A 12,962-nucleotide genomic window follows, 5' to 3' on the forward strand; every position below is an offset into this window, starting at 1 on the left:
CTCCCTCCCTCTCTCTCTCTCTCTCTCTCTCTCTCTCTCTCTCTCTCTCTCTTTCTCTCTTTCTCTCTTTCTTTCTTTCTTTCTTTCTTTCTTTCTTTCTTTCTTTCTTTCTTTCTTTCTTTCTTTCTTTCTTTCTTTCTTTCTTTCTTTCTTTCTTTCTTTCTTTCTTTCTTTCTTTCTTTCTTTCTTGTCGGTGGTAACTGTTTCTCTTTGGAACAGCAAGCCAGAGGGTCTTCCCCTCCCAGATTGATTTTTTTTTTCTTTTTCTAATTAAATGGCCCATCCCTTGACTCATTTCTTAAAGAGGCCTATTCCCTGAACGGTCCTTACCTCACTCTAAGAGAGCACCTGAAAAGGCCTTAGCCTAAAAGGGCCAGGATCTCTCTTTGCATCCTGAGTCATCTCCAGTCATCCTGATGAATATCTGGTCACTGGACCCAGATGGCTCTGGAGGAGAAAGTGAGGCTGGTGACCTTGCACAGCCCTCCCTCCCTCAAATCAAAGTCAACTGCAAGTCATGTCACCATTTCCCTGATGCCAAGGTCCTCTTCAAAAACGAAGGACAAAAAACACAAGGCAGTCCCTGATCATCCAACAGTCATGACAATAAGGTGCTTTGGGGGTAACACTAAGAATATTGGTTCTCCTCTCTCCTGAGCCACCCCCCCCCCACTTTTAAACCTGCATATGGAGCCATAGAATAGGAACAAGAACAAGAGCAAAATTAACAGCTTCCTTTTCTGCCCCAGCCTCACAGCAGACTCCAGGATCTATTACTCCATGAGGACAGAGAGTGGAGGAAAGAAGTAGAAAGAATGGAGGATGGAAGATAGAGAAAGAGGTCTAATGACCAAACCCCCTGCAATACGCATAAGAGGCAGGACTTGGAAGAAGGCAGTAGAGAGACAAGCAGTAATAAGGTACATTCCTAATACCTTTCTGGAAGTGGGTTTAAATCCTGGCTATCCTACTTAACAGGACAGTGTGACTTTGGACAAGTGATTTAGCCTCTCTGAGCCCTGGTTTCCTAATTTGGCAAGTGGAGATAATTCTCTCCCTACTTCTTGAAGTGCTACGACCTCCCAAATTTTATTCATAGGTTGGGTCCCCCAAACAATGGCTACCCCCAGCTTTGAGATATTTTGCTATCCTGAATTCTTAAATTAACTAATAAACAATCACTTATTAAGGACCTATTATGTGTCAGGCTTTGTGCTACACACTGGAGTTAAAAAGAAAAGGCAGAAAACAGTCCTTGCTTTCAAAAACTCAATAGTCTAATGGGGAAGACAATACACAAATAACTATTTACAAATAGGTACTCAGTATAGATTGGAGAGATTCTAAATAGAAAGGCACTAGCATTAAAAGTGAAATGCACTACCAGTATGTCTCAACAGGAAGCTAGAGGATATAATCAGCTTGAAGCAAACATATTTACTGAAATGGCATGGTAAGGAAATAGAAAACATCTCTCCCATAAACCTGCAGCACATTGTGCCCAAATATAGCCAGCAGCAGCCGGTGGAGTGGACACATGTAGCTGAGGCAAGTACCAGAAGGAGCTTTCAGATGCTACAGGCTTGTAAGCCTATAGAGATCCTTTAATTGCTCTCATTGACCTTAGTCTTTTATTCTTTACTGGACACTGCTCTGATGGTCACTTCTGGAACCCATAAAGTTGTAGTCTGCCCTGCCTCCAATTTCTAGCTAGTCTGCAATTCTCGCTAGTTTTGTGCTCAAAGTAGGATTCTGTGCAGAAACCATGAGGACTATCTTTTTCTACCCCCAAGAAGTAGGATGCAGCAGGAAATATCTTTCTAGAACAGTAGTTAGAAATGTGGCCCAGGGATCCCTGGGAGTTCAATGGGGGGCCCAAGGTACTTTTAGGAGGTCCACAACTAGTTGCACAATAATAGTAAGGTGTTTTAACTACTTATTAACTAAGGAAGTAAAGCTCTTTGAGGGATCTTCGATGATTTTTAAGAACATAAAGGGGTATAGGGACCAAAAATTTTGAGAACTGCCAGAGAAGATTCAGTTCTGAACCCAGAAAGAGAAGAAAATGAGATGGAGGTAAATACACAGTAATCATTACTGTGAATGTGAACGGGATGAGGTTACCCATGAAACAGAAGCAAATAGCAAAATGGATTAGAAACCAGAATCTAACAATATGTTGTTCACAAGAGACACAGTTGAAACAGAAACACACACGCACACACAGAGTTAGGATAGAGAACTGGAACAAAATCTAATATAATTCAAATGAAGTAAAAAAAGGCAGGGGTAGCAATCATGATCTCAGACAAAGAAAAATCAAAAATAGACCTAATTAAAAGAGATAATCAGGGAAACTATACTCAAAGATATCATAAAATATAAATTAACATACAATTTTTTTTGGCTTTTTCCATAGAAAGAATGAATCAGAAGTGAGGGATGTTGTGGTGAAATAGTCGCCAGCATTTATATTGTTCTTTAATGTTTATAAAGGGCATTACAAATATTATTTATTTTATTCTCACAACAACCCTTGGAAGTAGATATTATTATTACCCCCATTTTTCCAGATGAGAAAACTGAGGCAGACAAAGATTAAATGACTTGCCCAAGGTCACATAGCTAGTAAATGTCTGAGGTCAAGATTTTGCAATGGATGGAATATGTGGGGTGAAGAAGAGTGAAAGAAGTTTAAGGAAGTGAGAGGAGTTGATGCTAACTCTTAGTTTCCCAACCTGGGAGGCTTGAAGAATGGTGATGTCCTCCACAGTAATAGGGAGGTTTAGAAGAGGGGAGGATTTTAGGAAAAAAATAATTTCTGTCTTGGACAGGTTGACTTTGAGATGTCTCTGGGACAGCCCAAGTCAATCCCCCTGCTCCTTTGCAAGAGCTGGAGGGAGGGAGGCATTTTGTAAACCTGAGAGAATTATAGGACCGGGAAATATTGCTGTTGCCACATAGCCATCTCCCCTCATGGAGATAAAGAGAAAGTAAATTTGCTCACACTTCTAACTCACCCTCTCTTCCTTCCCAATTTTATTCTTTCCCTTGCTTGGTGATGATTATGGTGGTTACCTGGGGAGACCTCATCCCACATTGGTGGCCAACCTCTTACTGGTGAGCAGAGGTACCTGGAACCTTGTTGAGACAGAGGTACCTACTCAGGAGGTCTGGTAAGGAATTATTCTTTCACCAGTAGGGGGCAGGACTGTGAAGAGATGGAGTCTGTCTCTCAATGAAGTCTATATATCAATTGATCAATCACCAAGTATTTCTGAGTGTCTGGTGTGTGATTAGTACTGTGCCAGATGTTATGCAGATAAGAAAAGAATAGAAGAATGCCTGGTTAAGGGCAGGGGATCAAAATCATAGGACTGGTCCAGTTGAACTTTTTCAGCCTCACTTTCCTTATCTGTAAAATGGAGAGCTTGGACTAGATGACCTCACGGTCCATTCCAGATATAAATCTATGACCTTATGATCTATGATATGATCATACGCTCACAATTGAAAGGGTCCTTAGAGATCTCTAGGGTCATAGGTTGGTGCTGGAAGGAACTTGAGAGGTCATGTAAGCCAACCCTGTCTTTTTACACAGAAGGAAACTGAGTCCCAGATAGGTGACTTGCCCAAGAATGCATGAGTAAAAACAGAGCTGAGATGTCAGCTTCTGAATTTAAATCCAGAACTCTTTTCTGTAATCTGTAATTTTCTTCTCAGGGTTGTTGTGAGGATCAAATTAGACAAAAATTGTAAGGCACTTAACACAGTGCCAGTACATACTCTTCAGTTCAGTGACACAGGTCTCCTGGCTATTCCATAAACAAGATTCTCTATCTCTTGGCTCTGGGAATTTTCTCTGGTTCTCCCTCATTCCTGGAATGCTCTCCCTCCTCATCACTGCTTATTGATTTCCCTGCTTTCCTTTCAGTCTCAACTAAGAATCCTAGCTTTTACAGGTAGCTTTTCCCAACCCCTTTTAATATAGACCTGTGTTCAAAGTTGGCCTCAGACAATTGTTAGCTGTATGACCCTGGGCAAGTCACTTAGCCTCTGTTTGCCTCAGTTTCCTTATCTATAAATTAGGGATAATAATAGTACCTACTTCCCAGGGTTGTTGTGAAGATCAAATGAGATAATGTTTTCAAAGTGTTTAGCACAGAGCCTGGTACATAGTAAGCACTATATAAATGTTTGCTATTGTTGTGTTACCATCATTATTATTAGTGCCTCCCCTTTGTTAATTATTTCTTATTTGTCCTATATATAACTTTCTTTGTATAAAATTATTTGTTGTCTCCCTCATTAGATTGTAAGTTCCTGGAGGGCAGGGAATGTCTTTTGACTCTTTTTGTATCCCTGGTGCTTAGCACAGTGTCTAGTACATAGTGGAGCTTAATTGATGTTTATTAAATGATTGACATAGTAAATGCTATATAAAAGTTAGCTAAAATTAGCTGTTATTATGACTTTATTCTTACAGATGAGAAAACCACTGGGTGATGTTTGTGGTCTTTTTTCATTCTCATACTTTTCTTGCCAAAATGAGGCATAGAAAGGTTAAACAATTTATCCAAAGTCACAAAATTATTAAATAGTAGAGCTGGTATTCTAACCCAAGTCCCCCAACACTAAATTCAGGGTTCTTTCTATGATACTAACTGCTCTTAATGAGCTTACAATTTAGTTAGGATGATTAGCAGCACACATCTAAAACATGCACATATGTCTATAAGAAAGTGCTAATTTTTGCAGAAAAGAGTAATGGGCAATAAAAGTAAAAGGATTCAAAGAAAGGAAAGATCCTTGTGATCTGGAGTCTTTAGTCCTTCCTCAATGTTCCCAAAAGGCTTCAGGGCAGAGGAGGGAGATAGGGTAGGCCTTGATTAGAAATGGATAATTGTGAAGAAGAAAAGGAAGAAGAGCTTTTATTTAAATATCCCTTTAAGATTTGTAAAATGCTTTACATTTTATCCTAATAACAATCCTGGAAGGTGCTATTATTTTCCCTACTTTTCAGATGAGGAAACTGAGGCAAAGTTTAAGTGACTTGCTCAGAGTCACACTACTAGTGTCTAAGGCTGGATTTGAACTCCAGTCTCCCTGATTCTAGGCCTGGCATTCTACCCACAGCACTACTTAGCTGCCCCAACATTTCCTGCTAAGTACTGCTTTGACTGTATCCCACAAATTTTGGTATGTTGTCTCATTGTTGTCATTATCTTTAATGAAATGTTTATTGTTTTTGTTTCTTTGTTCTATTGTTTCTACTGTTATTGTTTCTTTGATTTGTTCTTTAACCCCCTAATTCTTTAGAATTAGCTTATTTAGCTTGCAATTAATTTTTAATCTATGCTTCAGAGGCCCTTTATTGAATGTAATTTTTATAGCATTTTTTTCTGCATCTGTTTGTGAGGTTTTTATGCCCTAATATGTGGTTTGTTTTTGTGAAGGTGCCATACACAGCTGAGAAATAGCTACATTCCTTTCTATTTCCATTCACTATTCTCCAGAGGTCTATCATATCTAACTTTTCTAAAATTCTATTCAGCTCTTTAACTTCTTTCTTGTTTATTTTATGGTTGGATTTATCTAAGTCATCCCATCCGTTCCCATCCCCTACCCAGTGGCAGTTTTTAGGATCTGTTTATTTTTCTGTATGAATAATAAAGCCTATTCAATCTCAAAAAAAAAAAAAGTAAATCGAAGTCCCTTACTAACATAGTTTTACTAATTCTTCCTATAACTCATTTAAATTTTGTTTGACTGCTGCTGGACTCAATCACTATCAGCCCACTGGGAGGTTTGTTTGCTAGGTTCAAAGAGACTGAATTGCTTCACTCCCCTTTGATCTTGGTTTTTTGCCCTGGTTACTGCAATGCAGGCTTATATTCAGGACTAAAAGTTAGAACTGAGTTTCCCTCTGCTCTTGGGCTCAGAGCTGCACAGTTAAGTTTTTGGAACTTGTTCCTTGCTCCATACAAAGCTAGGGCCGCTCTTAACTAATGATTGAAATGGCTCCTCTCTACCCTGGAACTGTGACTGGGAATGGGGTGGTGGGGACAGAGCTGCTAGATGGTACCTGTTCCTGTTCCCAGCATTGCTTTAGGGATCCCCTGAGATCTCTTTTTGCCCTGGTGTGTCCAGTCCTGCTGTTCAGTTTCTGCTCCCTTACCATCCCTGAGGCTAGAATGTCCCCCATCACTCTCACTTCTGTTTCTGTCATTACAGTGCTCTTGGTCAGTCACTTCCCTAGTGTCTGTACACCTCCCTCTGTCTATCTTCCCAACCTTCCCTGGACTAGGAAAGTGACTCATTCTGACTTTTTAAATTTTTTTTGGCTTTCTTGATCAGATTTGGTCTAGCACATTTTCTAGGCTGCTGTGGAGGAGGTGGGTTTGCTGGGCAAAAATGCTGACTCTTGCTCAACCATCTTGACTCCACCCTTAGCTCTAGGTTTTTCAAAGACTCAAAATGTTTTTAATGTGTCTCTTTCCTGAAGAATGTCTGGAACCACATTTGTCTCTTCCTCAAAAACCATTCATACCAACTCTACTCCTCAAACAGAATCATACCAGCACTCTCTCCTCCAATTAGGAGTCACTTCTCCCAATTCGACATCTGGATGTGATGTAGAAATCTTAAATGGAATAGAAAATCAAACTCATTATCTTTTCCCCCAAACTCCCCCCTCTTCAAAAATTCCTATTACTATTGAGGACACCACCATCTTCCTATCACCTAGGCTCATAACCTAGATGTTATCCTCCATCCACCTCCCATATACAAACTGCTATTGATTTTACCATCATAACATATCTCCCATAATCCCTCTTCTCTCCTCTGACACTGCCACCACCCTGCTGTAGGACCTTGTTACCTCATGCCTGGTCTCTAGTCTAAGCCCTCTTACTGGACTACCTGCTTCAAGCCTCTCTTCGCTGCAGCTGCCAAACTGGTCATTCTAAAGCATAGGTCTGACTATATCACTCCCCTATTCAATAAAGTTCAGAGGCTTCCTACTATATCCAATAGCAAATATAAAATCCTTGACCTCTAAAGTCCTTCTTACCTTTCATGTTTTCTTATACCTTGCTGGTCTTTATGTACTCTGCAATCCAAGGAACTGACCTCCTTGCTGCTCCACAAGACAATCCATCTCCCAATTCTGGGTAGTTTTACTGGCTACCTCCCAGTTACAAAATCCTGTCTCTCCTTATCCCTACGTATTGCCTTTCCTGGTTTCCTACAAGTCCTAGTTAAAATCCCACAGTCTGAAAGAAGCCTTTCCCAGAGTCCTAAATGCCAGTGCTTTCCTTCTGTTAATTATTTCCTTTGTATCCTGTATATAACTTGTTTGTACTTACATGTTCATATTGTCTCCACCATCAGCCTGTGAGTTCCTTGAGGGAATATATTTTAATAGCATTTCCCCCCAATTACATGTAAAGACAATTTTAAACAATCATTTTGGAAAAGTTTTGAGTTCTAAATTTCTCCCCTCTTCCTTCCCTTCCCTCCCTTCTCCCTAAAATGGTAAGCAATTTGACATAGGTTATATATGCACAGTCATATAAACATATTTCCATATTAGTCATGTTGTGAGAGAAGCAGATCAAAAGGAAAGAAACACACACAGACACACACACAAAGTGAAAATAGCATGCTTCAATCTGCATTCAGACTCCATCAGCTCTTCCTCTGTGTGTGAATAGCATTTTCCATCATGAGTCCTTTGGAATTGTCTTGGATCATTGTATTGTTCAGAGGAACTAAGTTATTCATAGCTGATCATAGTACAATGTTGCTGTTACTGTGTACAATGCTCTCCTGTTTCATTAGGGGCTATTGTTGTCTCCTTTTGTATTCCCTCTACTTAGCACATAGTAGGTAATTCATACAAGCTTTTTGACTTGGTGTGACTTTACTTCTCTCTCCATAGATACAATGGCAAGCAAAACGTGCTGGGTTTGGTTGGAAGCTTGGTTACTTTAGCAAAACAAGTAGCTTTTTGTACCTATTCTTCTACTTGAGTTGCTACTTTCCTCAGCTTTATTAATATGTGTTCTGATTTCTGTTTCATTCAAGGCCTTATACAAGTTGTAAAGGTTCCCATGACTTCTAATCGTTGAGTTCTATTACAAGAGAAAAAAGGAGCCCAGAAGGTACTATCAATGACACAGCTGCTGTTGTTCCCAAGTCATCATTGTCAAGTCCTTTTGCTTAAAATCTTAGGCAATTCAATTACACTTCCACAGAGACACATGTTACAAAGGAAACCCAACCAGATACACCTGGGAAAGCTACCTGGGAAGCCAGACATCTGCAATGTCACAGCTTTTAACGTGATGAGGTCCCAAATGGCTTTTTGGATGAGGGAGAACCTCCAAAGACAACTTTTAAAATAACAATTTAACAGGGTAGCCTTAAAACACCAGCAAAAACAAAACAAAACAAAACCTTAATTCTCTCAGCTTTTGTTTGCTAGCTATAGGAAGTCCTAGTGGGATAGAGTATGGTACCCTCCTCAAGGACATCAACAACAGCAATTCCCTTCTTGCTCTAACAGTTTAGCTATCTTACCTTCCTTGTGGTAACAGTAACCTGGAAGGACATTGCTCTGCATCCTCATACAGGTGGTTTGCTACTCTTGATTTTTGTTGTTGCTAGTAGTGATGAGGGTGAATGGGTAAGGGAGTTGTAGCAGCAAGCACCCTGGCATACCCAGGATGGCTGCTAGCACAGGTTCTTTGATCTGCTTTTCTAAAGGAAAGCAACTCAAAAAGGGTTAACAATCTTACTTTAATCAATCAAACATATATCATTTATCTAGTTCAGGGGAAAAAGTCAGCACCCTGAACTTCAGAGAATACAAACAGAAGTTACAAGCAGACAAAAATACAGAGAAAATAACACAATTCAGCAGACAGGGCTTTAAGCTGTCTGACCATTACATTCATACCTAGTTAGTTACCAGAAAGAGAAGCACCAGCATTTTGGTTTTCAAAGCTGGGGGGCTCAATGGCTACCCAGAGTCTCATCTGGCCAAATCACACAACTCTTCCTATGAGTGAGCCCCAAAGCAAAGCCTCACATCAGGGTATATATAGTCTTCCCCAGGGTCAGAGACTGTCACAACCCTCATGACCCACTGCCCAATCACAAAGTAGCAAGGTGTGGGCATTCCTAAAAAACAAGCCTCCTACCACAGGCTCTATGTGACCACATTCAGCCTATTATGGGGCAGAGGATATTTTCAAACCAGGGAAGGTCCTCAAATGCACTTAAGCCTGTCAAGGGGCCAAGGGGCAGGGAAGAGCTTCAAATTCCCATTACTATTACAGGAGTCTGATTTTTTTTGTTTTATTAGGGTCCTCTTTCTGAGAGTCAGGCAATCTTTCATATTAGCCATTCTCAATGGGTGCTTCTGTCATTCTAGTGGAATGTTGAAGTTGCATTTGTTGACTACTATTGCCATGGTGCCTGACCTCCAGGTATTATGTTGCTCTGGTAACTGGCTTCTCAATGCCACCTTTGACACTGCCTGAGAAGAAAGCAGGAACTAGGAAAAAGAAGGAAAGAAGTGGGTGTGAGAAGTGTCCAAAGAGAACGGAGCAAGGAAAGTGGTTCTCTATACTGTTAGATTTTGTTCAGTTTTTATCTCAATTATGCCCACCCTTTCTGTATTCTTGGATGTGCCCCTTGCCCCAAAGACAGTGGGCAAATTACTGGATGACTTCCACCAAGATGAGAACCCCAACAAGGTGTACCTGGCTTATAAAGGTAGACATTGCATGAGCTGACGGTTAGGGACTCAGTGTTTAATATGTTTTAACTGATTCTGGGCAAGGAGGAAGCGGGAATGTTGGGGAAGAGGTGTTCTAAGCCTTTGTCTTCAGTGATTCCTCTTTTTAGTAACCGAGTTGCCCTGTAGTGAGCAGGAAGGGATAGTCCTAAATTATCCAGGTATTCCACCATTCCCTTCTACTACTCCTCTGTTCTCCATACCATTTTTAGGAACAGGATAAGAACCATGGTCTTTTTGCCCATTGTGCCCCTTCCAGTCTACATGCTCAGTGTTGTTGCCCTTTTCTCCATCTGCCCAATTTCTAGGTCCCTTGAACTAAGATGGTTCCAAATATGATATGCAACTGGATCTTATCCTTGTTAATAGCTTGAAAAAGGTAGAGTTTAATACAGGCTATTGATAGTCTGCATATATGTATATCACCTCTCAACCATTAAATGGGTTCAGAATTCATCAGTGACCTTTATAAAAAGAAATAAATTATGTGCATTAATTAACACATTGTTTTGCAAAGAAAAAAAAAAGACAAAGGTACTCAAGGTCTCCTATCCCAGGTAACTCTCAAGGGAAGCCTTGGCCAATAGGCTATAGGCAGACTGTCTACAAAGCCATGAAAACAACTAGAAACCAGTGACTTCCAGAATTATCTTTCTAATCTCCTTCACAGTTTGCATGACGGGAAGTGAGGTGCCCTGGCTTCCGCCTGTGGTGCCCAAGACCCTAATGAAGCTTGCCCATGATCCCTCCAACAACTATGACTACCTTCCTGAACATGGCTTGGAAGCATTCGTTCGTGTGGCTACGGAGCTACTTGTCGGTCGACATAGCCCAGCCATTGTGGACAACAGGGTGAGAAGACTTCTTTTTCTCCTTCGCCTTGTCCTAACTAGGCTCCAAAAAAATAAGGGGCATCCCTGAAGGCTTTTGAGCAAGGTAGCTTCAAAGGGCTTTCCCATCTATCCTTTCATTGAGAGGAATTCTCAATTTCCTCATCTGTAAAATGGGGTTGTACTAGGTGAACTCTGATGTACTATGATTATTGGTCAGCCCCAGTCCTTTATTGTTTGGTCATCTGGAAGGAGTACCCAGTGAGCAATCTCTCTGTGTTGAGGAGGTTGTTAGATTTCTAGCAAGGGTGGCAGCAGAAAGTGACTTTCTCACTACCTATCTCCCCCACCAAAGGAAAAAAATGAAGCATACCCAACCATCAAAACCACCTATGGATACAGAACAATCCATTCCAGGTTAATGTTACCACAATAAGGAAGAAAGAGGAAACTGAATTTTAAATAATTTGTCCAAGATTCTAGACCTAGTTAAGAGTATGGTCCAGATTAGAGTTTGGGTCTATTGACTCCTAATCCAGGGCTCTTACCATTTTAAACCACTGTCTCTCAATGAGGTAACAATAAAAAAGCACTTTAAACTTTTTGAAGCTACCCAGATCAAAAACCTTTAGAGGCTCTCTATTGGTACAATACAAAATCTTTAATTTGACATTCAAGGCCTTCCATAATTTGTCTTGAACCTACTTTTCTAACTCTTATTTCACATTGCTCTCTTTGTATACTCTATGTTTCAGCCAAATGTATAGGATATTTCCCATGTCTGAAATGAACTCCCCTTTCTTCTTCCCTCCACTTCCCTCTCCTGCTGAAATCCTTCTTTTCCTTCAAGGCTCATCTTAGTTCAGGATGTCATCCTTTTTTTCCAGAACTCCTTTTCTCTTTCTCCCTCTCTTCTCCTTATTATCTTCTTCTTCTTTCTTCTCCTCAAACTCATTCTCCTTCTTTTCTTTCTCCTCTTCCTTCTCTTCCTCTTCATTTTCTTTCTCTTCCTCCTCATTCTTTTCATCCCTCTTCCTCATCTTCATTTTCTTCCTTCTACTTCTCCCTAAGACCTATTCTGACTCCTCAGCGAGGAGTGATCCCTCTATTCTTAAGTCTCTCATCTTCCTTTCTCCATTTTAAAATTCAAATTTAACAAACACTTAATAAGCACTTACTCTGTGTAAGGCCTTCTGCTAGGTCTTAGGGATACAAAAAAGAAAAATAGCAAAGTGTTTGTCCTCCATGATCATAGAGTCTAATTGGAAGTTGATTGTTGATGTATTGGAGGCACAAATCAATATGATAGAAGGAAGACTGTGACTCAGGAAGAAGAACTAGAGGAAGAATATTATGTGAAGACATTTGAGGAGGGAGAAACCACTTTCATCTAGGAGTAGAGGATAATAAGGTAGGGGTCACTGAAGCTTTCAATAAACAGCTAGTATTTGAATTGGGCATTGAAAGAAGATAAAGACTTCAACAAATGTAACTATTCCAAAGGGAGAATGTCATGAGTAAAGGAATGGGAATGGGAGAGGGTAAGGTAAAAATGGAGGGCTGCAGAATACTAGAGTACAGCTTGGTAGGAATGTACATTAGCATAAATGAGATTTCATAGGAAGACATAGGAGACACATAGGAAATCTCTTTAATTAAATTAAATTAATATCATTAATATGGAAAATAGTCCCCAATAGCTAATGAAAGCTTTTGTTCCATATGAAATTGTCATGACTAAAATTTATGCTAATTAAATAAAATGTTGTTGAAAATTTCATTCATTTCATTTCTTGAAAATATGCATAATTAATGAGATTTCCTATGTGTACGGACTTTAGGGACACCCTGTAGAATGTGTGAAGGAGAATAGATTAGACGAGGAAGGTAGGTTGGAGGTATATTATGAAGAGCCTTAAATGTCAGAATCAGGAGTTTTGACTTTAGATAATGGTGAGCCAATTAAGATTTTTGTATAGAGAAGTGATATTATAGTGGTGCATTAGGAAAAGAGATGGACAGGTGATGGGTTGGGCTGGAGACAGGAGAGCCTAGAAGCCAAAAGACCAGTTAGGAAACTGTTATGATAGTCTAGGTCAGAAGAGAAAGGAACTTGAATTAAGATGGTTAAAGTAGGGGATGGATGCCAAAGATGGATCGGATGAGAAAGCTATTTCAATAGTAAAAGAAAGAGGAATTGTCAAATTATTGGATATGTGAGGTGAGGAAGAAAGAAGAATCAAAGGAAACTGAGTCAATGAGCCTGGGAAACTGAGAGGATGATGGAGCTATCAGAAGAGATAGAAAAGTTCGCAGAAAGGGTA

At 40.0% G+C, this 12,962-nt stretch overlaps 1 protein-coding gene across 1 annotated transcript in view; it reads left to right on the forward strand.

Annotated features, from left to right (window-relative positions):
• Positions 1–9,671: 9,671 nt before the first annotated feature.
• Positions 9,672–12,962, forward strand: part of GOT1L1 (glutamic-oxaloacetic transaminase 1 like 1) — a 7,486-nt gene continuing 4,195 nt past the window's right edge. Inside the window, exons 1-2 of the mRNA XM_069075395.1 lie at positions 9,672–9,786; positions 10,479–10,660. Coding sequence (XP_068931496.1) covers positions 9,672–9,786; positions 10,479–10,660 — 297 coding nt within the window. The remainder of the gene's footprint in view (positions 9,787–10,478; positions 10,661–12,962) is intronic.

Source organism: Petaurus breviceps, unplaced genomic scaffold (assembly GCF_028583685.1).
Source record: "Petaurus breviceps papuanus isolate PSGF00001 unplaced genomic scaffold, PetGlider_PUasm1.0 90919, whole genome shotgun sequence".
Classification (NCBI taxonomy): Eukaryota; Metazoa; Chordata; class Mammalia; order Diprotodontia; family Petauridae; genus Petaurus; species Petaurus breviceps.